Genomic DNA, 23,878 nt, shown 5'->3' on the forward strand with positions numbered 1-23,878 from the left:
TACTAAACTAAGAAGTGGGCACACTTATTCATTACTCTGCTTTACTCTACGCGGCTCAAGAAAGACGAGACTAACAGAAATCAAGTGAGCCTGGAGTGGAGACGAACATCCTAGTTCTCCTGCTCTGCCTGCAATAGCTAACCATCCACATTCCTTTTCTCCCTGGCTGAACCTTATTTCCTGCAGGGAAATGATCTGTTTGGCCAGAGGTGGGGGATATCATTCTTACAGACATGGATACAAAAAGACCACCATTCATCAACAACTTCAAAATTTTTATCATTTGTGAATGCGGGTTTGTATGTGTGGAGATGACAAAGCAATGATGTCTCTCTTCCCATCACGTGTACCCCACTGAATTCAGGTGACTGTGTGGCAAACGCCTTTCCCTGAGGAGCTACCTTGCTTGCCCCAATCAAGCACTTCTATACATAGAAAAAAAATCTTAATATACAAAAACAGCAAGAACTGCTATTTGAGCCTTAATATTTAACACCAATGTCCTCTGCCCTTTTTGTGAGCCAGGTCTTTACTATGTAGCTCGACCGGCCACCCTGACATCTGGAGGATGGGCTCAGCGGGTGGCTGGGGAAGGGAAGTTTAGCCCTGACCGGCCTCTAGGCAGCAATCTATGAATAAACAGTTGGATTTCAACTGGATTTTCCTTTCGTACTCAGTATAATTACTGGAGTCTTACCTTGAGCAGTAAGACAGAGGTGAAGAAACAGAAGGGACACAAACAGGAAAGGAAGAGGCCAAACCTCCCACGTGGGTAGACAACACAGTACTGGAAAAGACCTTCAAAACACACCAGAAGACTCTTAGATCTCTTAACACCCTAAGCTAACTAGTGGGCTACAAATCAGCAGCTTTTCTATACACCAGTAACAAACCACCCTGCCGACAAAAACCAAACACAAAATGGGAGGACGGGATCACAACAGCTTAAAAAAACAAACTTCACCAAGGAGCCCCTACGATGAGTCTCTGAAGGAGAGGGGCTGGAGAGGAGGCTCTAGTTACCAAAAGCACAAACCGTTCTTGCAGAAGTCTCAAGCTGGGTTCTCAGTATCTACATCTGCCTAAAAGACCAGCTCTGGGGGATCCAACAAACACTGCATTCTTGAAGTCACGATACTACCCCAGACTGGGCTCCTCAACGTCTTACTGAGTCATAAAGGCCCACTCGTCCCTGAGGATCCACAGGCCATTGGTGGCTGCTGGGGAAGGGAGAGTGTTTTCTTCCATGGTACAGCCTACTGGTGAGGTGCCCATGCTCCTGTAGACCATATATCACCCTAATAAAACTAATTTCTCCTGCAAACAATACTAATGAAACTTGATGGATTGCACACATACACACAGGATCATCAGGAGTGGGAGGAGGGACAAAGAAGGTAATAGGGAGGTGAATAGAATCAAAATATACATGCCTGAAATATATAAATAAATGAAAACATAACAAACCCATTATGTATGCTTAATATATGATAATAAAATTGGGTCTGGATGGACAGCTCTACAGTTAAAGAGCACTGGCTGCTCTTCCAGAAGAGCCATATCCAATTCCTGGCATCTACAAAGTAGCTCACAACACCTGATACTCCAGGCCCAGAGCATCTGACACCCTCTTCTGGCCTCCATGGGTACTAGGTTCACACACGGTGCACAGACATAAAGAACACTAATACACATTTAAAAAAAAAAAAGAGCTGGGCATTGGTGGCACACACCTTTAATCCCAGCACTCAGGAGGCAGAGCCAGGTGGATCTCTGTGAGTTTGAGGCCAGCCTGGTCTCCAAAGCGAGTTCCAGGAAAGGCGCAAAGCTACACACAAGAAACCCTGTCTCGAAAATCCAAAAAAAAAAAAAAAAAAAAAAAAAAAAGAAAAGAAAGAAAGAAATCAAACACCTGGGGATGTACACCTTTAACCCCAGCACTCAGGAGGCAGAGGTAGGCAGATCTCTGTACCTGGGCTACATAGTGAGACCATATCTAAAGGAAAAAAAAAAAAATCCCATTTTAACCTAGCCAGAATGGCTATCATTAAGGTAACAATTCACAACTGTTAGCAATATATGGGCATGTTCATTCTTTTAACTCAATGTTGCCATCTACAACGTTCCTGCTTATGACCCCCAAAAAGAATTTGCAAAAAGTCTTGTGCTGATTTAATTCCCTTCGTATGTTCAGCTGCAGGCTATACTCATAGTTATCCTGGTGCACACGTGGCTAGGGAGCTGAAGGTTGGACATACTCAATGATGCTCCAAGCTATGCCACTTATGCTCAATACTGTTGCCAGGTACTAGGGCATGCCTGCCACATACAGTATTCATACTAGACCCTGTTCAGTTCTGAAAGACAGGGGATATCAAGTAACCAGCTGGGTTACAAAAGCAAGCAACACTTCAATCTGAGAATCCAACGGAGGAAGCTCAGCGTCACGTCCAGCAATACCTTACTGCTTCTGTCCTATTCAGCCCGACACGTCCTCAGCTCTTTTAGTACCTCTTTCTACTGTCATTAAAAACAAAAATCCTAAGGCCCCACCCTAGACAAAAACCAAACAGATGAGTAAATTTCTGTTGTTCTAAAGTTGTCTGAAAGGAAAGCTACCACCTTTTGTACAATCCTGTTTGGGGTACTTCTTAGGAAAGCATCTCAGCAGTCCCATGTGCAGACAGTTCCTCATCTGGAGTCTGACGCATGTATAAACTACTCGGACAGACAGTGATGTCTTTGCCCACGCTCTCCTGATCCTCTGCAGTTCTTCCCCTTGCGTTCCTTGCTGAGGCATCCTTAAGCCTTACGCGGGGCATCCTTACACAAGCCATCTGCTTTCTCTTTACTCTGTTACCAGCAGGGAGGTGGTGCTGGGACAAGACAGAATGACTGCTCAGCACTGCTGGATGAAGAGAAGTGGTTAAGAACAGAGGCTAACCTATTTCAGATCTTCTGGGCCCAATGGCAATGTGTTCAAAGCATACACTGCAGCCAGCTGGGCTCAACCAGAAAAGGCAACTGTCACCGAGCCTGGTGACCCAACTTTGACCCCTGGTCTACAGGAGGAGTGAAATGAACCCCACAAGTTGTCCTCTGATTTCCACAGGCATGCTGTGGCAGTCTTCTACCCCACATACATAAACGCAAAATAAATAAATAAGAATCTTTTTTTTTTTTTTTTTTGGTTTTTCGAGACAGGGTTTCTCTGTGTAGCTTTGCACCTTTCCTGGAACTCACTCTGTAGACCAGGCTGGCCTCGAACTCACAGAGATCCGCCTGCCTCTGCCTCCCGAGTGCTGGGATTAAAGGCCTGCGCCACCACCGCCCGGCTATTTTTTTTTTTAAGACTGGTAAAACCATGTATTTCCTTGGGCCAGCGAGATGACTTACTGGGTAAAGGCACTTGTTACCAAGCCTGATCATCTGGGACCCACAAGATGGAGAGAATTAACTCGAACAAGTAGTCCTCTGACTTTCTCACATCTGTGTCCCTATACATATAAATAAATGTAAAAAGGGGGGGAAAAACCCTATACCCCTTTATGAAGCAGAATATACTTTAAATAATGTGTAAGGAGCTAGAGAGAGATCTCAGCAGCTAAGAGCACAGGGTTTGATTCCCAGCCCCCACCCCCACCCCCACCCCAATGTTGGCTCACAGCTGTCTGGAACTCTAGCCCTAGGGGAACTGGATACCCTCTTCTGGTCTCTGAGGCATGGCATGTACATGATACATAGATACACACTTAGGCAAAAGATCTACCTGTATTCATAAAAAAATAAAAAAAGAACGTGTGAGACAAGGCTGAATAGGAAGTTAAGCCACCAGATGCCACGGGTGATGCAGAATGCCCGCCCAGCGACTCCAGAGGCTAGGACAGAAGGACTGTGGGCCAGTCTGGCTACAAGGTTGGCCCGACCACAAGATAAAAAGGAAAGGAAAGCTGAGCTCAGCTGGAGAATAAATCCTTGTCTAACATGTGAGGCCCCGGGTTCAACCTCTGTTGTTGACAGTGACAGAGCTCACCCGGAGGCCAGGGCAACGCTGCGGCAGTTGCTAACTGGCCAGGGCATCTGAACCATTGGGCAGCTTAGGAAAAACCAGATTCCCAGGCCCTTGGGGGAAATTCTGACTCAGTAAGTTTGGGACAGATGAGGAATTGCTGTTTTAAATCAGAAGATGAACTGTCTGATGAGGTAAGTTTTGGAAACCTTACAGATTCCTACAGATTTAAAAACAACCTGTAATACTGAATTTTCATCTCTATCCCCAGAGAGACCTACTTATCTAAACTAACCCAAATTATGCAATACCATGTTCCATTTTAGAGTATTCATCTCAAAACAATTCACACTCCTAGACAGGCCAGGCTTTGAAGCTGAAACATAAACACCCACAAACATTCCCAACAGTTTCAGAGCACACAGGCCAAAACACCAGGATAAGTTAGCTCTGTGTTCCAAAAGCATGCTTAGGTTAGAGAAAACAGCTTATCAATCTCACAGCTCTGGCGCAGTGCATTTGGGGCCAAAAGACGTAAGTTTCAAGCCTCCTACCGCTCACTAGCTGTATGCTATCTGCTCATATCCTCTACAGGAAGGTTCTACGCCCCTCAAACTCATGGTTTCCACATTGTAAAATGGGAGTGAAAAGGTGCAGCCCGAGAACTACAAGGAGTGTGTACATATGAGATTGGCACACAGGCACTCAATATACTCACATACCTGATGTGGAAGACGACGAATAATGTGCTACTTCACAATTCCTTATATACTCTCTGGTGCTTCTAAGTTATCAACAAAATGAAGGAATGAACCAAATGGCACACACTTGTAATCCTAGCATTTGGGATACTGAGGTATGAGGGTGGCCTTGAGTCTGGGGTCATCTCAAAACAAAACAAATCACAGGGCCTGGACATCCGAGGTGTGAAGCCCGGCGCTCTCTGACCAGGAATGCACAGGTCAAAACAGCACTCCCACTAACACCGGAACCAAATACACAGCCCACAAGGCCTGCTGGTTTGATGCTGGAGAGAGGTTCCAGGTCCCTATGCCCCTTAGACTGTTCCTGGGGCTTCTGTTTAAACACACCCACTCTTGTCAAGGACAGATAGTACGGATGTATGGGACTGCGTCTTTTCCAACTGGGCTTACAGGTTTGTATGGGATCAGCAACTCAAGTCACCCTACATCATTTTGGCACCTGTCAACTATTTAGATAAATAACCTACATTTGTACCTTCACACCCCAGCCCCACCCCAAAGCCATACAAACCTTGGAGGGTGGAATCTTTGGTGACTGAGTCGTCCCTTCTCCAGCACTTAGGACCTGTTTTTGAGGGGACACAGCTATCATGTGACCCCCTTTCACAGTCACATACTGAGGGAATGCTGATTGGTTGGCAGTTCCTGTGGTGGACACATGAGGGGTTTCCCCAGGTTCCTGTTTGATGATCACCTTGCAACAAACAATGACATGGAGTAAGTTTCCAAGTGGGAAGTAGGAGGAAGGATCTACTGTTAATATTTGAATCTAGTCTCTCTGCAGTGATATTAATGAATGAAACTTGGTACTGCAGAATGCCCCACGAGAAAGGTAAAATAGGCTTTAATAGAGTCCTTAACAGCTATAAAGGGGCCAAACAGGATCTCAGCTGGACCCTGCGCTGCTTCTGTCACTTGTCATAGAAGGCAGCAGGGAGAACAATACAGCCCACGACCTCTAAGTCCCGCTTCACTGTGCTGCGAGGACGTGGGCAGCATTACAGCGGAGGCATTCCTCAGAACTAAGGCCTGCTACAAAAGCGTGGAAAAACACCACAGACTCCAGGGGCAACGCCGCGGCACACACTTACCTTTGTGAAAGCTCCGAGCCCTCCAGTCACAGCTTTGGGGCTTTGCACTTTCGGGTGACTGCCGATTGGGCAAAGAGGCGGCATAGATGCAAATAAAGAGTCCTCCTGCTGTGTGTAAAAAAACAGTGATTATACAATAGGCTAAACAAATTGTCCCAGATATTCCAGCCATTTACTATAGAACAGGATCAACATAGTGGGTCTGGGGCCTTCAGAGTGGAAAACTAACTCAAATCAAATAAAGAGTCCTCCTGCTGTGTGTAAAAACAGGGATTATATAATAGGCTGAAACAAATTATTTCAGATATTCCCACAGCCACTTACATGGAATGCAAACCCACCACACCTCGCAACACCAACAACCAAAGACAAAAGAAAACAAAACCCCACAATGTTGATGGATCTTCCAAGTTCCTGTGCAGTCACGGTGATTCCCTTCAAACAAAAAGTGAGGTACGCAGTCCCACCTGAGTGCCTGTAATATCTCAGCACTCCGGAAGCTGACAAAGGAGGATTGCTAGTTCAAGTCTCGCCTGGACTACTCAGCAAATGTCCTGACAAATGTTAGAGTCCTGCCGAAGCCGTCAGTGTTTGATTCAATATTAAATATTAAGAGATAAACGGTAGAGCTTCAGGGAGCTACTGCAGGAAAACTGCATCTGGATCAGGAAACTATCCAGGATGGCTGTCAACTATCTACGTAAGAAGAATTCCGGGTTGGGTACGCCAGGAAGATTCTCCGAGCCATTCAGACAGGGTCATCTCCGTGGCTTCTGCTTAAGACAGCCATCCTGAGCAAATAGGAGCCAAGTAAGAAGTCAGATCACAGTACAGAAAGGGCAAACTCTGAACTACTGTCTACTCTGAAGAGACTCAGAGTTACTTTTAAATAAATAACTACCAGGCTATTGTGTGCAAAGAAGACAAGGTTTGCTCCTTGTACCACCAGGAAACATGCTGGCAGACAAGCATTTGTGTGTGTGTGTGTGTGTGTGTGTGTGTGTGTGTGTGTGTGTGTGTGTGTGTGTATCCCTTGAAGCTGGAGTTACAAGTCGTTGTGGGCTGCCAGGTAGGTGCTGGGACCTGAACTCAGGTCCTCTGCAAGAGCAGGAAGCGCTCTGAGTAGCTGAGCCATTTCTCCAGCTTCTAAAGAAGTATTTTTAATAAAACTGTCCCCTTCAGAAAATAAGTAAGGCCACCTCATCCCCACACTGAGCTTCCAAATTGATACTGGGAGATCATCTGATGGATGTGCTGAGAACTATCTTTTACACAAGAAGGAACTAAGTGAGGAAATGATCTTCCGAGATCCAACGCTGTCATTGGCTAGTATGCCTTCGGAGTCTGCGCAGTGCAACAAAGCAGGACAAGTTTACCTTGACTGTAGACGTTAAGAAACTACTTCCGTGAATTTTAGGAATAGGGGACCCTGTTCCTTGGGGAACCTGGGAGGCCACTGGGAGCTTGCTTGTAGGACTTCCTGAGAAGCAAGAGAGATTTGAAAATTATGTATCAACAAAATGAAGTTTACAAAATGTAATTTTAAAATCGTTTTCCACCATCCTTCCCTGTTTTCAATTATTTACTTTTCATTTCTAAGGGTTAAAAATTCGAAACTCTAAAAGTCCAAAAACATGCACACACATGCACACACACACACACACACACACACACACACACGCACACACACACTCATCCCTACAAGCTGATCACATGCCCAACCTGGAAAGCTGTAAGAAGCTCGTAAGGACAAAATGAAGAAGCGGAGACATGTGTACAACAGACTCCGCTCCCTGTAGAAGGACAGTACAACACAGGGTATAGATCACTTAACAAGCGGGCCAACATGCACACACTCTAGCGAATGCCAGCTTCTGCTGCACCTGTCTCCAAACACTACCCCTGTGACATTACCCCACAGCCGCACAATGGCCTTTAGTTATCAACAGTAAATATTAAGTTAAGACCTAAAGTGATATTCAGCAAGTTATTTCACCTACCAAATTTGCCTCTTCAGAGTTGTGGCTGATTCTCAAAACTAATATGTTAACTCCAAAGACCAAATATGCTGAAAGCAGTACTTCTCAAGTGAGTTTGATGCGTAAACGACTCTAAAACTGCTAATTCTCACGACAAAATGCCTGTGTGGAAAAGCCTGGGACCCATGGAAATGGGTCCATTCTAACACACGGGAGCAGTGTGGGGTGGGGACCAGCCTGGTTACCTTACCACCATTCATTCTATGTTACTTCTCTTTTCACTATCTCCCTTAGAAGGAGAAGATCACACTTTTAGAGCTTGTGTGTAAACATGGATTAAATGAAGGAAATGGATGCAATGTTAGTAAAAGAGTATTAAAAATGAAAATCAAAACCAGAAACCCTGACAGGCACCAGGCAGCCGTGCTGGACTGCAGGGACAGTGTGGTGACTGCAGAAAAGGCTTCTAATTGAACTAAACATTGAACTTTCATACACAGAGACTCTTCCTCAGAGAAACAGTATGAGGTTCCTTTTAGACACACTTACTTATGGACGGAGGGCTCATGGTAGGATTTTATCATTAATGAAAGATGAATCCTTTAGACGCATGAATACTGCTTACACGTACCTGAACTCTGAGTGGAGGCTCCAATAACCTGTGCAGGTTTATCCACAACAACATGAGGGTTGTTTATACCACAGCTGGCTGTGCCTTGCTTCACATGAACCGGAGTGGAAGTTGGGGTGCGAGGCAAAGGTGACGGACTTGGAGTTGATATTGGAGAACCTATGTTAAGTAAAGAAAGGAGAGAGACGAAGTGCGCATATAATTTAAGTAGAAAGACGACAAAGACAAGGTAACAAGTCAAGAGAGAGAGAAGAGGCACTTTAGGTGCTGGGCTAGGCTGGGCTGCAGGTGTAGCCGAGGCCAGGTCCTGCTGCAGCCGTATACTGTGTACTTGGAACCATGACCAGGATCAGCTAATTGAGCAGGTAATTAGAAACAGATTCTGGGGCTGGAGACATGGCTGAGTGGTTAAGATCATTTGTTGCTCTTCTAGAGGAACTGGGTACATTTCTCAGCACCCACACGGTAGCTTACAACTAACTGCCGGTAGCTTCAGTTCCAGGGGATCTAAAGCTCTCTTCTGGCCTCCAAAGCACCGCTGATATGCGGTTCACAAACATACATGCAGGCAGAACATCCATACACATAAAAACTAAGAAAGAAAACAAGAAATAGATTCTAAGGCCAGGTGTGGTAGCATATGCCGTGATGCCAGCACTCAGATCTTTGAATTTAGAGCTAGCTTGCTCTGTATATTGAGTCCCAGGCCAGTCAGAGACACGTGAGACTCTGTCTCAAAAAAAAAAAGGATATTCTCTGGACCCACCCTTAACCCCTACAGAAAATTAACCTACATTGTAACAAGACCCTCTGGTATGCACACAGAAGTCGAGAGAGCAGGCAAGGTGTGGCAGCCTAAGTCTTAATCACAGCACTCAGGAGTCAGAAGGGTTTCTGTTGAAATGGAGGAAAGAAATCTAGAAAGCTTCTCCCTTCGTCACTGACAGAATTCTCTCCAGTTCTTTCAGTCCTCCGTTTTCCCTGTCTGCTGTGGGAGTCTGAATCTGCTCTGGGTCTGTCCCTAGCAGAGGGCTTCTTTCTCTCTTTTCCTGAACAAAAGCATCACATGGGGAAGGAATGAGGGATTCTTTACAGAAATCTTCAAGTGTGTGTTTGTTTTATGAGACAGGGTTTCTCTGGTCGACCTGGAACTCACTTTGTGGACCAGGCTGGCCTTGAACTCAGAGAGATCTGCCTGCCTCTGGGATTAAAGCGTGTGCCACCAAGCTGGCTAAAATCTTCAAGTTTTATTTTATAAGGGATTAAGTCACTGACTCCAACTGACTCAGAGAACAAACAAACACTATCAAGGAAGATTCGAATTTTTTTTTTTTTTTTTTTTTTTTTTTGGTTTTTTCGAGACAGGGTTTCTCTGTGTAGCTTTGCACCTTTTCCTGGAACTCACTTGGAAGACCAGGCTGGCCTCGAACTCACAGAGATCTGCCTGGCTCTGCCTCCCGAGTGCTGGGATTAAAGGCGTGCGCCACCACCGCCCGGCTAGATTCGAATATTTTGTTCAGCATTTATGGTAGATACTCATTTTACGAGATTGTTTATAACTAGTATTTTGTTTTTGGTAAATGATCATAACAACATGCACACAAACAACATATAAACACACATGCATTACTGGTTCAGAGACATGGAAGAATACTTAATTTAAGATTTCAGTTAGTCATTAGCTTAGGCTGCAAAATTTCAACAATACGGCTACTTAAACAAGGCCTGAAAAAGAACAACAGTTGATCTGCCAACATGGGTGGGGAGAATTGCACAGGGCCTCACCCTAGATGAAGCGCTAGAGGCAATTAAAGACTGCCAAAGTGGGGGGGATTAGTCTTCCCCAGAGATGAGCACCTAAACTGTTCACTAATCTCAAGTGGTCAGCCCAAAAAATATACACACAAGCAACTCTGGACTCGACAGGTTACATTTATATATTTATTTTACACACACACACATGCATACAACAACAATTAAATAATAAAAGGCCATGAGTTTGAAAGGGGAGCATGGACACAGAGAAGGTTTGGAGGGATGAGAGGGAAGACATAATGTAAATATATTTTTTAAAAAATCTGAAAAGCAATGTTTTATACTAACAATGTGGAACTGCTGTATTTTAGTATGATAAATCTCTTAATACCATAGGCTGATATTTATAATATTGCATATTCAAAGACACTAAAATTGGTAAGTGAATAGCTAGATTGAGGAATTTCGTGTTTTGATTTGGAATATATTTTTAATAGGAAAATGTGAAACTTACTTAACAGAGACAGAAATCTCTATCAAGACTATGTCATAGAATCCCAAAGAATATTCTCAAATTTTACTCATATACTGCTAAACATCCTTAATCACCTACCTCAAAGCTGTCACCTATAAATTTCTGTACACCTCAAACCAATTTATACAGCCTACTCCGCAGATAAAATTACAGGTTTGTTACCCACTGTTGACTGTAAAGATTCACATTATATTGTTGCTTAGCTGTCCGTGTACAGCAGCAAATATTCCCATTTTCTTTTTTATTTTTAATTTATACAGAGGAGCTGGAGAGATGGCTGAGCAATTAAAAGCACTGGCTGCTCTTGCAAAAGACCCAGATTCAGATCCCCGTATACACATGGTGTTTCACAATGGCCTGCAACACCAATTCCAGGGGATAAATGCGTTCTCTGGGCCTCCACTGGCATACACATGGTGCACACAAACATGCAGCCAGAACACTCATACACATAAAACAAAATTAATCAGTACAGCCAACCTAAGTATGTTCCCATTAGTCCTTTAGTTAGCATGAATGTGAAACTGTCACTAGGCAAAGGACCTCAGCACAAAGGAAGTCTCAGAATGACTGTTCCTAAGATGAACCATGTGCTAGCATGATTAGAGGAAAGTAAAAGACAATCCAGTTCCACACCAACTCAACCCTTAAACTGAAGTCAAAGGTTCGAACTATTCTACCACTTGTTACTCGGGTTTCTGCAGACTCTGCAAACTCAATTCCAATCTTAACCCCAGCCATAGAGCAGAGCACACTTTGACCAGGAAATAAGTGGACTGTCTCGGGCCTTGTTTCTTCACCCCATTCAGAAATTCCTTCCGCACATATAATGAGCTGGGTTTTTCCTTGTGACAGCTTTGCCAACCGACAGGGTTAACGCTCCTGATACACACGACCATGTGGACGCACCTGAGCTGGGAATGGTGGCTCTCACCTGCAATCTCAGTGTTTGCAAGGCTGAGCCAGGAGGGACACCCTGAGTTCAAAGCCAGCCTGTGCTAGTATACTAAGCTCCAGTCCAGTCTGAGACCCCAAAACAACAACAGAAATATTTTAACACCCAGTGAGCATCACCCACACTGCGTACCTGAGACAATCTTACAGCTCATGGTGATGGGCTGAAAGGACTTTCCAGGTGACTCGGGATTGGGCGCCTGGCTCTGCGGCACGATTTTGCAGCTTGATGCAATGGGCTGGAAGGCAGAATTACCGTGGGAACAAAAGGTCACTTTCTGTGCTGCTGTCACCTTGGTGGGTGTCCTTTCCAACGAAGACGGCAAAGAGTAAAATGTCGCGTGTCTCTCAGCTTCAGGGTTGTCTGGGAATCCTGTTTGAAATTTAATGACAAATGATGAAATCAATTAACTCTGAAACACCATCTAGGTCAATTGCTGGTATAAAATAAATACTGATTATTCCCTTATATATTTTTGGTAGAAAATAAATCCTGTGCTTAGTAAGACATTTACCTTAGGGATGTGATAGCTGATCTTTTTTGACAACCTGACTAGATCTGGAGTCACTAAGACACACCTGTGTATCTGTGGGAATTTCCAGTGTTTAACTGAGAAGACTCACTCTGAATGTGAGTGGTAGCATTCTGTGGTCAGGGATAAGCAGCTGATACAAATGATTAGTTCCAGGAGTTACCATGTACCAGGAGTAGGGTCACTGTGATGAACCTAATACATGGTTCATAGGCCTTTGGGACCAGCATTTAGGAGGGATGTGAAAGAGTTTGGATCTGTGGCTAGTGAAGCTCTGGTAAGCACAGTTTAACAGGCCATTCTGGTGGACTACAAAGACCCAGAATGATGACAGGCATAAATACTGTGTTCACAGGGCTTCAGAGGGGACTAAGGACTCTGTTGAGAACTAGATTAGAAGCCTTTTGTGTTATACTGCAGTAAGCAAACACATACATCCAAAACGAAAACTACCACCAATGAAAAACCCTGGCTGCTTGCTGTCCTTGCCCTGTTGTGTGAGTGAGGTTGAACCTAGGAGACTAAGTGGTTCGGTGGCGGAATCCGTAAGGCAGCACAGCCTTCAGGCCGTTCTATGGCTATCATTCAGTGTTTGACTCAGTTAAAGTTGTAAACAGGGCAAACAGAACAGGCGCTCTCAAGGCAGTGGCCATTACTAAGGAGGCTGACTCCATGAAGGAGCAAGCTCACTCTTGCACCTGGGTGACAGGAATGCAGCCTAGAATACAGGACTCCACCCATGGAGAGCTGAAAGAAAAAACTCACTGCAAAACTCAAGACTTGCAAAGACAACGCCTTGCAGGGCTCCTGCTCAAGGCCACACAGGCTGCTGCAGCTGTGGCCCAGAGATGTCAGGCTATAAACTGGTAGCAAAACCAAGCAGTAGCCACATAGCGCTGATTTTACAACCATGCAAATTCCAAGAGGTATAGGGTCAGGAAACAGGACACAGGGCAAGGATGGCAGGACCCAAGGCTGCTGGAGCCCAGATGACAGACATGGAGCTGCAGGATTTGGTGTTTGCTTTGGTTCAATCTTTCCTTGCTAGGCCATTATTCCTTCCTTTTGGAATGAGAATGTTCCCTTTGTATGGCTGTATACTAGAAGTATACATAACTTCTTTTTTGATTAAACAGGGTCCAGTTAAGAGACTGCCTCGAATTTTACAGGAGACTCTGAATTTGGGCTTTCGAGCAATGTTAGAACTGTTAAAACTTCGGAGATTTATGGGGTTAGAGAGACACTCAAGGGTTATGAGTACTTGCTACTCTTGCAGAAGACCAAAGTTTGGTTCAACACCCACATTGGGCAGCTCACAACTCCTGTTAAGGGGTCTGAAACTGTCTTCCAGTGTTAGCAGGCTCCACGCACACGTGGCACAGACACACACATAAACAAAAATAATCCTAAAAAATACTTTGAGGATGCTTGCATTTTCATTTTGAGATGAGTGTAAGCCTTTGAGTAACAGGGATATAAGGTTATGGTTCAAAGCTCCTGTGTTGGAGCTGGAGAGGAGACTTAGCAGTTACCAGCACTCACTGCTCTTACAGACAACCCAGATTAAGTACCCAGCACTTGCATCCTGGTTCACAATCATCTTTAACTTCTGTTCTAGGGGATCTAATACTTTCTTCTGAACTCTGAGGGGACCAGGCACACATGTGGTGCACATACATACATATACTCATACACATAAAATAAAACAATCTAAAACGGATGCATCTGGGCGTCAAGTTGACCAAGGGTGAACTTCTAAACTTCTATGGTTGGTTCTCATTGTCAGCTTGACTAGATTTGAAATCACCAGGACAAGTATCTAAGGTCATATCTGAGGGGGTTTTCTCTCTGTGTGTGTGTGTGTGTGTGTGTGTGTGTGTGTGTACACAAGTGTGGTTGATGCAGTTACCTTCTTTGGTTGCTTTCCACCTTATTTTTTGAGGAACTCTCTCACTGAAGTGCAGGATTACAAATAACACTGCTGCACTAGCTTTTATATTGGCTAGGCATCTGAATTCAGGTCCTCGTGTTTGCATGGAACACATCTTACCAACCGAGCCAGCTACTCTACCCTCCTCAGAAAGGTTTAACTGAGACGCCACCCCCCACTCCATACGCCAGTTACACAATCTAACAGCCCGGGTTAAGGCTAAACAAAAGGGAAAAGGAGAAGGGCCTGGCATTCCTCCTTTGTGCTTCCCGGTTGGCGTGCACCAAGCTGTTCCCACTGCTATCCTTTTCCTGCTGTGGTGGATTGTATTCCTCTGACCTGTGAACCAAAATCAACTCTACCTCCCGTAAGCCGCTGTTTGTTGGGTAGTTGGTCACAATAATGAGAAAGCAATTAATACAAGGAAATTGGAAAATGCATTAACCATGAGCTACATAATACAAAAGAATTCAAGTCCATTGTCTCATGTTTTATAGTATGAATTTAAAAGCCAGAGGAGAGGAAAAACTAAAAAAACAAAAACAATTCATTTAATGTAATGATATCCATAGAAGATACAATGGAAATCTAAAGAGAAATTAAGTTGAAATTTTATATAAAAACTAAAATAGTATTACAATAAAATAACAGTTTAGAGATAAAATAAACATTTAGAATCAACTACTTATATATAAAAAATAAACATTAATACATTTAGTTTTAGTAAATGATAAAAATGCCACAGTCAAAATACATTAGTTGATGGTGAGTGGCTTTTTTTTTTAACATAGGATTAAATATTTGATATTAAAGTCTCCCAGTCACACAATCAGAATCTGAGCCATAAAGTCTTCAGCAAAGGCTAAAAATATAGGGATGGGAGAGACGGCTCAGCTGTAAAGAGCACTGGCTGCCCAGAGGACCTGGGTTTGATTTCTAGCACCCACATGGTGGCTCACAACCATCTGGAACTCCATCTAGTTCTAGGGGATCTGATGCCCTCTTTTGGCTTCCATGGGCACTGGGTATGCATGTGGTACACAGACATACATACAGCCAAAACACTTACACACATGTTTAAAGAGGATAAAAATCCAATGATTGGGGGCTGGAGAGATGGCTCAGAGGTTAAGAGCACTGGCTGTTCTTCCAGAGGTCCTGAGTTCAATTCCCAGCAACCACATGGTGGCTCACAACCTTCTGTGGTGAGATCTGGTGCCCTCTTCTGGTGTACATACATACATGCACACAAAACAAAAACACACTGTATACATAATAAATAAATAAATCTTTAAAAAAAAAAAAATCCAATGATTTTTGGGGCCTTTTCACCTTTATAAAATATAGAAACTGATGAAACACTTGTTTCCAAGAAGGAGCAGAAGTTTAGCTATTTTCACCTAGAGCTCTGTGCTCGAGGCAGCATGGTCATTTATGGAAACAATGTTTTTCCACTGACTTCAAGCTGCTGAAAGCAGAAATCTGGTGTTACCCACACATGAGAAAAACACCCAGAGAGTGACTCCCGCAAGCAAGAACACTGCATTACCTTCTCCCACAGGGGCAGCAGACGCTGGCTCAGGGGACCATGCCACTGGGGAAGCTTTCACTGGGGCTGGAACGGTCAAAGACGGAGGGGCGTCAGATATGTCTGACTCAGATGACTGAGGATAAATGTGGTCTTCGCCAAGAGAATGCCGATGGAGCTCAACATCCACCACCTACACAGTTGGGCAACAAGGAGGCTTATGAGTCCATCGTCAGTGCTGCAGAGCTCGAGTTCCGTTTCAGAAAACCGTGCCCTAAGGGGTGAATTGCTAACCACATCTCAACAGGCCATTTCAATCTACAGAATGGAGTCCCTACCTTTCCCTTTATCGTTTCTCACATTTTTCCCACCAGCACGTGTCAAATGTCCCCTCTCAGGAAGACCTTTCCTATCCACTGTGACTTAACGTAAGACCCATTCTCCAGCCACCCTTCTTCACAGCACTTATCTGTAGTTGAAATTGTCTTATGCCTCTGTGTTTAGTGGTTACTGTCCATGCTGGTTAGTTTTTGTTAATCTGACACAATCCAGGGTCATTTGGGAAGAAGAACCACAACTGAGAAAATGTCTCCATCAGATTGGCCTGTGGACAAGCCTGCGGAACATTTTCTTGATTAATAATTGATGTGAGAGGGTCCAGCCCAATATGGGCAGTACCACCCCTGGCCTGGTAGTTCTGAGTTACGTAAGAAAACAGGCTGAGCACACTACGGAGAACAAGCCAATTAGCAGCATTCCTCCACAGACGCTGCTTGAATTCCTGCCCTGACTTTCTTCAGTGATGGGCTATGATCTGGGAGCTGTAAGATGAAGTAAGTCCTGCCCTCCTCATGTCATTTTGGTCATGGTCTTTAGCAGAGCAACAGAAAGCAGACTAGACTGCTGTCCTTATGCTCAAAAACATCAAGAATAAAAATTATCTTACTTGGGCAGTGGTGGCGCACGCCTTTAATCCCAGCACTTGGGAGGCAGAGCCAGGTGGATCTCTGTGAGTTTGAGGCCAGCCTGGTCTACAGAGTGAGATCCAGGACAGGCACCAAAACTACACGGAGAAAACCCTGTCTCAAAAAACCAAAAAAAAAAAAAAAAAAAAGAAAAAAAATTCTTACTCATCTCTTTATTCCTAACATTTGGACCAGTGAAGGCACACAGAAGGTACTTAATAAATATCTTCTGGTATCATAAAGTCCACCTCTCTAAACAGTTAAGATTTAGCTGGCTGATCAATTCCTAGCTCTCAACATGTTAGTTAACTACTGTGTGTAAGTCCAGTTCCAAGGGATCCGATGCCCTTTTCTGGCCTTTGTGTGTATTGTACACACAGGGTGCATATACATGAAGGCAAAACACTCACATATACAAATAAAAATTCAAAACTCTTTAGGGGCTGGAAAGATGACTCAGTGGCTTACAGCATGTATTTACTCTTCTAGAGGACCTGAGTTCGATTCCCAGTGCCCATTAACTTCAGCTCCAAGAGCTGAAATCTTCTGGTCCCTTTGGGCACACCCACACCCACGTGGCATACACTCAAATACAAATATATATATATATATATTTATATATATACGATTAAAAGTAAGTCTTCAATAAATAAACAAAAGAACATTTGTCGCTCTTCCAGAGGACCTGGGTTCAGCTCCCAGCACCCACATGGTGACTCACAACTATCCTTAACTCTAGCTCCAAGGAATCTGACATCCTTTCCTGACTTCCGTGGCCACTAGGCACACATGAGGTGGATACACATACATGAAGGTACAACACTCATACAAATAAAAAATAAATAAAAATAAATCTTAAAAAGGGATGGATTCTACAACATGAACGAACCCTGAGGATACTACATAAACTGCAATCAGGCAGTTACAGGAAGCCAGTGCTCTATGATTCTAATCATGTGACAGAGGCAAGTTCACAGACACAAAGAGTCAAGTCGTGGGGTAACTTAATAGGTATGGACTTGTAAGCTGAGAAAAGTTCAGGGGTGATAAACATATTTTCATGTCATTGAGCCATATGCTAAAATGGTTCAGATCTTAAAAGTTTTGTCATGTTTTAAACCACAATTTAAAAAAAAGAAAAAATAATGGGTGGGGTGGCAGCAAAAATCCAACTTAAAAAAAGGCCACAAGATAAGATCCTGTATCACACATGTAAACTGAGCACACACACACACACACACACACACACACACACACACACACACACACACACACACCCTACCTCCCCCTACCTCCCCGGCACCCTCAAACAAGGCTGAGGGAGGTACCTACCGTCTCCGCACCCAGGGTCTGTAAGCCAGTGTAGGTCCTATCCAGCTATTCAAAGACAAAGGGACACATCAGATTTCACTCTGCTCACGAGTCTGACCGAGGTTACAGATTTACCTAACACCACTTCACTGCAACCCGATCCTCAATATTCTGGGGGAAAGTTGAGTAAAGCCAAATTCCCAGCCTTATCTATAATCACAGACCAATAAAGAATGCTTTACGAAACCACACCACATCCAGTTTTAAGGGATTATGTGGCACTAATGTCAGTTTATAAAAGCTGTGTGAAAACATTTCAAATGGCAGGCCACAGAAATGCACATGCAACGCCATGATGCCACTCCACGGTGGGTAGTTACGACGCACGACTGAAAACTATGAATGAAAAGGTAAGCGGCACAGCCAACATGAAATACTTTAGATACAATAGCACCACCAAAGATTTATTTTTAAAGCAAGGAAATATAAACGATGATGTTACTAACAAAAGTTAGTATTATAATTCAATTATAATTACACTGAAATTCTTATTATTGTAGCATTTCAACTTATATCCCCACAATGAAAACATTTTTTTAACACTTTATCAGTACAATACAAACACTGTACAGTAAGACTAAAAGGAAAAACAGTAAGTTGGGAAAAAAAATCAAAAGCTAAACAGGAATAGGTGAGGCTGGATATGGCAGTAAGTGTGGGTGTTAAGGGTTTCTAAGAGACAGGAGTGCAAATTGGGGAGCTGTGTAGTAGCCCACATAGGCGAGGCAACTTGGCCCGCCACATTTTGGTGCTATGGAGATTAAAAACAAAAACACAAGTAATGATGGTGGGAAGTTTCGGGTGTGGCTTCAAGGGGACAACGAGACAGAAGTTTATCAATAAGAGTTACTGATGCCATGGACAGACAGACAGCATGGATGGCGGCTCCGACCATTCCAGCCTGAAACAGACAGCAGCATGGTGGGAGCTCTGGAGAGAGGAACCAGGACCCACGTGGTAGAAGTGACAGCCTTTCCTTTTATCTTCGTGGGGAGGGGAGTGGCTTCCCAGCACAAGTCTGTACCTGGGCTGATTCTAGACTGGAGACAGGGAAGTGGGACAGAACAGACGTAAAGCCACCAACGTGTGCTTTGATAGAAACCCACTTCTCCAGGTGTGAGATCTTGGCGGTCTGCTAGCTAGAGTGACAATGTCTCAGTCGGGTGCCTATGGCACCAGTAGAAGGGAAAGGGGCAGGTTCTGTGGCCTACGCAGCAAAACTGGTCTGTCTGGATCCTGATGTTTACAGCTTTAATATTTCAGCTTTTAGCCAAGACTACAGGGCAACTTGAGGTTACATCCATGTTTCTGTCCACTGGAGACAGAAATAAGTCTCTCTACAATCTGTATTGTTACATTTCAGCTAAGAACCAATCAGGCCACTTTCTCACAGCTAATGACAAATGCCCTACTGAGAATAGGTCTGTGGATCTGTACCAGGCTCCCCAGTGCTGGGGAGGGGGCGGTTTCCAGGGAAGACCAGACTCTGCCCTATTTCCTCAGTGGAGTCTGAGATCAGACTAATATGCAACAAAATAATAAAATCATGCTTCAAGGCAAGTTGCTAAGCAGAAGGGTCTCTGCAGTTAAGACTGTGTACTATTCTTGCAGAGGACCCGAGTTTGATTTCCAGTACCCAGGTTAGGCAGCTCCCAACCACTTATAACTCCAGCTCCAGGGGGATCCAGTGTCTCTGGCTTCCATGGACACCTGCATGAATATGCACCTCTGCACATACATACACATATTTAAAAATAATAAAACCTTGTTAAATGTATTTTACTATCATTTTAAAGTACTGTGTTTTATGATCGATGGGGTGGTATAAACCTTTTATCACAGCACTCGGAGGTAGAGGTAGGCAGTTATTTCTGTGAGTTATAGGCCAGTCTGATCTACATAGTGACAACCTGTTTCAAACATGAACAAACGAAACAACCAAAAAACTGTGTCGCAAATAATCTTCCACTGAGAACTGAAAAAAAAAATGTAATAGGTAAGAACTATGTAAAAAAGCCCTTTATTTGTTGAATTAGGGCTGGGTCCACTCGCAAATGAAACAGCGTGTGCAGTGTCCAAAAGAAGGCAAAGACTGGGCTGGAGAGGCATCTCGATGGTCAGGAGTACTGGCTGCTCCTGCAGAGGACCTGGGGTCTGTTCTCTGCACCCACACGGTGGCCTGCAACTCTCTGTGACTCCTGTTTCAGGGGATCCGATGCCCTCTCTGGTCTCTGTGGACACCAGGCAAGCACGTGGTATATATACATACACGCAAACAAAACACTCATACGTGCAAAATAAAAATGAGTATGTTTAAAAAAAAGCAGAAACTATTCTTTCCCCAAGAAACGGTAAGGGGGGACGCCTGCCCTTCCGGTCCAAGCCCCCTCACGCTCTTAATGCTGTCTTCCATTCTTCTCTAACCTCAAAGAAACAAACAGTGCTGTCTATCCTCAATAGAAGGAAAGTTCCTACAGGTCTCGGGCTGAGAGCGGTCCATGCATACAAAAAAGGTAATGAAAAAGAAAACTCTGCTGATGCATTCAATTTTATTAGTTCCCTTTTGGGAACCACGGATGACTACCACAAAGGAAGGGGGACTTGGGGTAAGAGGAACCTTATTTATTATTTATTTAATTGGTTGATCGATTGGTTTCGAGAGACAGGATTCTCTGTGTAACATTCCTAGCTGTCCTGGAACTCATTCTATAGAGTAGGCTGCTCTACACAGAGATCTGCCTGCCTCTGTCTCCCTAGTGCTACCACACCCAGCTGCTAAGAGGAACTTTAAAAATGATTTGTCTTCCAACTGTAACAGTTACATAAAATTGCCAAAGAAATGTTTAAAGATATAACATTTTGGTATTATTTTCTTTTAACATTTAAAAATCATGGATGATCCTTCTTTTTATATGTGGTGTTAGCTAAGAATTTCTTGCACATGATGGTCAAGTGCTCTACCACTAACATCATAACTCTAAAAATTTTTACTTATTTTTAATTGGTGCTGGGGATTGAATCTAGGGCTTGTACCTGACTCAGCCTTTACTGCATGCTATTTTATGTTCTGCTTTTCATGGACTATAAAGGTAGTTTTCTCCTTGTACAGGAAATATTCAATAAATATGAATTATAATGGCTGTATAATAAGCCACATATGTAGACCAGTGAAGGATATTCAATTCAAAACTATTACAACCTTATTAATTTTTGTCCAAACATGTTCACTCCTCTTAATCTTCATGTATTTTGTGTGATGCTTATATTTGCAGTGTTAGGGATTGAACATCACAAAGTATTTGCCTCACATACAAAAATAAAGTCTAGATTAACAGGGTCTCAAGCATCACATTAACTGAAGTCTTGCTGGGTGGTGGTGGCATGCGCCCTTAATCCCAGCACTCAGGAAGCAGAGGCAGGCGGATCTCTGAGTTCAAGGTCAGCCTTGGTCTACAGAGTGAGTTCCAGGACAGCCAGGGCTACACAGAGAAACCTTGTCTTGATAACACAGGGAGGGAGGGAGGGAGGGAGGGAGGGAGGGAGGGAGGGAGGGAGGGAGGGAGGGAGGAAGGAAGGAAGGGGTGAAGTCTTGTTTCCTCGGAGTTAGTTCACCTCCCCAGCTTTGAGGAGAAAGCGCTGCAGGGGTGAGCATCATATGCTCAGGGATTACCCTGCTTCCACCATCTGCAGCCACGGCCCTCAGGAAATAAACGCTACTACTTTAAGCAGTTAAAGAAAAGAGACACTGTGCTTCCCGGGAGCAATGCTCTGCTACAGTACCTTCAGATTGTGTATGATATCTATCCGCTTGTTCTGGCTGTCCTTAAAGTGAACTTGCACTCTCACGGGAAACTCACCCCAGCCTCTTCTAGTCAGATGAAAAGGGGGCTCTCTAGGGAGAAGCAGAAATTTTACAGATTTACCTGTGTTTACACTCTCATTCCAAAGGAGCTTTTCTAAGAGACAAAACAGAAATTCATGTCTTCCCAACAATCAGCTAGGTTTCTTTGTGAGTTACCAAATCAATGCTGAGTTTCACACACACATGCTAAATAATAAAACTGTAATTCAAGTCTACATTACTAAATGATTCCAGCTAAGAGGTACAGACTGTATGATCCAAAGTCATGTTCTTAAGTGGAACTAGAGTAAAAATGTCACACTACAGAGTCAGAAATCCTGCTTGGCACCTGACAGGCACAGGAGGTGAGATGTACATCCCAAACCAAAATAAATCATAATAATGTTCAATCTAAAAGCGTCATTTAACTATTTAACTGGTGCTAACTGCTAAAAGGACTTCATGAAAAGAAAGCAAGTTGCTCACAATATCATCTTCCCTACACTGCAGCTGTGATTTCAGAATGCAGGAGTGTGTGTTTGAATGCTAACTGGACTAAAGAATATTCAGTCATCACTCGGGAGGCAGAGCCAGGCGGATCTCTGTGAGTTCGAGGCCAGCCTGGGCTACCAAGTGAGTTCCAGGAAAGGCGCAAAGCTACACAGAGAAACCCTGTCTCGAAAAACCAAAAAAAAAGAACATTCAGTCACAATATAATTTATGAAGAAAGGATAAAGGGAAATGAATGGAGGAGGTTGGCAAACTGTTACTAATCACTTTGGGTATATGAAGGTTCATCATACTCGGCTTTTGTGTATGTGTAAAATTTTCCATAATAAAAAAATTCAGAAAATTAATTGAGAGATCTTGAAGTATTCAGGCTATATAGCTTAAGTTAACAGGCAGGAAAACTGAAAATGTCTGTGAATCTTTGAGTTAGAATTAGTGTGCTGAGATTGGGCAGGAAAAGGAACATCCCTGGAATGTGTTTTTGGAAAACTGAGACATGAATTAGGTCAGTTAGGTCAGAGTCTCAGAACACAGCCTGAGAGGAGCCTAACATGGGAATTAACAAGCAGATCCAGATTAACTGAGTCTGAGACAGGAAATATTCTGAATTTAAGAGCAGCCTGCAAAGTAGAGAAAATAACTGATAATAATACAGTGAGGTCAGTTACTCTGAGTCAGAGTAACTCCACTTTATATGTAGCTGCTCCCTGTGCTGGACTACAGCAAAACCAGCCATCCACTAGGCTTGGATGGTGTTTGCCAAAACCAGCAGTACCTCTACAGGGAAAGCTGGCGTACACACAGACAACGCTCTGAGCCTGGTTTTGTCTCCGCCTTACATCTATTCTCTCAGCTGCAGTCACCTCCACAGGTTTAATCCTAGGCACTACAGGTTTACAGTCATTCCGTTGAAACATATCAATGACCAGGGAAAAGTCACAAGCAGTGGCCAGCTAGTCTTTCAGTCACTTCTAGTGACTCAGGACACACTCTTACTGAAGGTTTCAGCTGGGTATGGCTCATACCTGTAAATGACGCACTGGGGAGGCAGAGGATTGTGAGTTCAATGCCAGCTAGGTCTATTTGCTGCATTAAAGTTCAAGATATAGAATCACAAAGAATAAATAAATCATTCCTCTACATGGAAGACCTTCCAAAGAACTAAAATGTTTATCCAAGCTCTTCCCAGGGTGGACATTTCTGATTTTCATGGAGATAGTGGCAAACGTTCAGAGTATTTCCGTAACACAAATGCTGCTCTAAACCTTTTGGATCTATTAAGTTAGCCAATGTTTACAACCTCACCAAGCGCCATCTAGAGGCACAGTTCAACTGCATTACTAACTTGCAAGGCCACACAGCAGCAAGCAGCAAAACCAGGACTCAAACTCAAGCCCTAAGCTACAGATCCCATGTTCTCACCACGGCGCTAGAGCAGGTGCCCATGGTGGCTGACGTCACTACCTAGTCCTCCTCCAATGC

At 43.7% G+C, this 23,878-nt stretch overlaps 1 protein-coding gene across 8 annotated transcripts in view; it reads right to left on the reverse strand.

Moving 5' to 3' along the window:
• The window catches only part of Yeats2 (YEATS domain containing 2), a 103,975-nt gene that overhangs the window by 39,974 nt on the left and 40,123 nt on the right, over nt 1-23,878 (reverse strand). For 5 of the 8 annotated variants that reach the window (XR_008218704.1, XR_008218703.1, XM_052740193.1 and 2 more), the window contains 8 exons: nt 21,826-21,937; nt 18,007-18,051; nt 15,731-15,902; nt 11,852-12,091; nt 8,475-8,633; nt 7,241-7,344; nt 5,865-5,972; nt 5,285-5,467 (listed from right to left, as the gene is read on the reverse strand). Coding sequence is in view for 6 of the 8 variants with exons in the window: in XM_052740193.1 (XP_052596153.1) it covers nt 5,285-5,467; nt 5,865-5,972; nt 7,241-7,344; nt 8,475-8,633; nt 11,852-12,091; nt 15,731-15,902; nt 18,007-18,051; nt 21,826-21,937 (1,123 nt within the window). In the remaining 2 variants the exon portion in view is untranslated. Of the gene's footprint in view, nt 1-5,284; nt 5,468-5,864; nt 5,973-7,240; nt 7,345-8,474; nt 8,634-11,851; nt 12,092-15,730; nt 15,903-18,006; nt 18,052-21,816; nt 21,938-23,878 lie in introns of those variants that run through there. The other 3 variants (XM_052740189.1, XM_052740192.1, XM_052740195.1) reach the window with 3 other exon arrangements.

Source organism: Peromyscus californicus, unplaced genomic scaffold (assembly GCF_007827085.1).
Source record: "Peromyscus californicus insignis strain IS unplaced genomic scaffold, ASM782708v3 Scaffold_16__1_contigs__length_79575227, whole genome shotgun sequence".
Classification (NCBI taxonomy): Eukaryota; Metazoa; Chordata; class Mammalia; order Rodentia; family Cricetidae; genus Peromyscus; species Peromyscus californicus.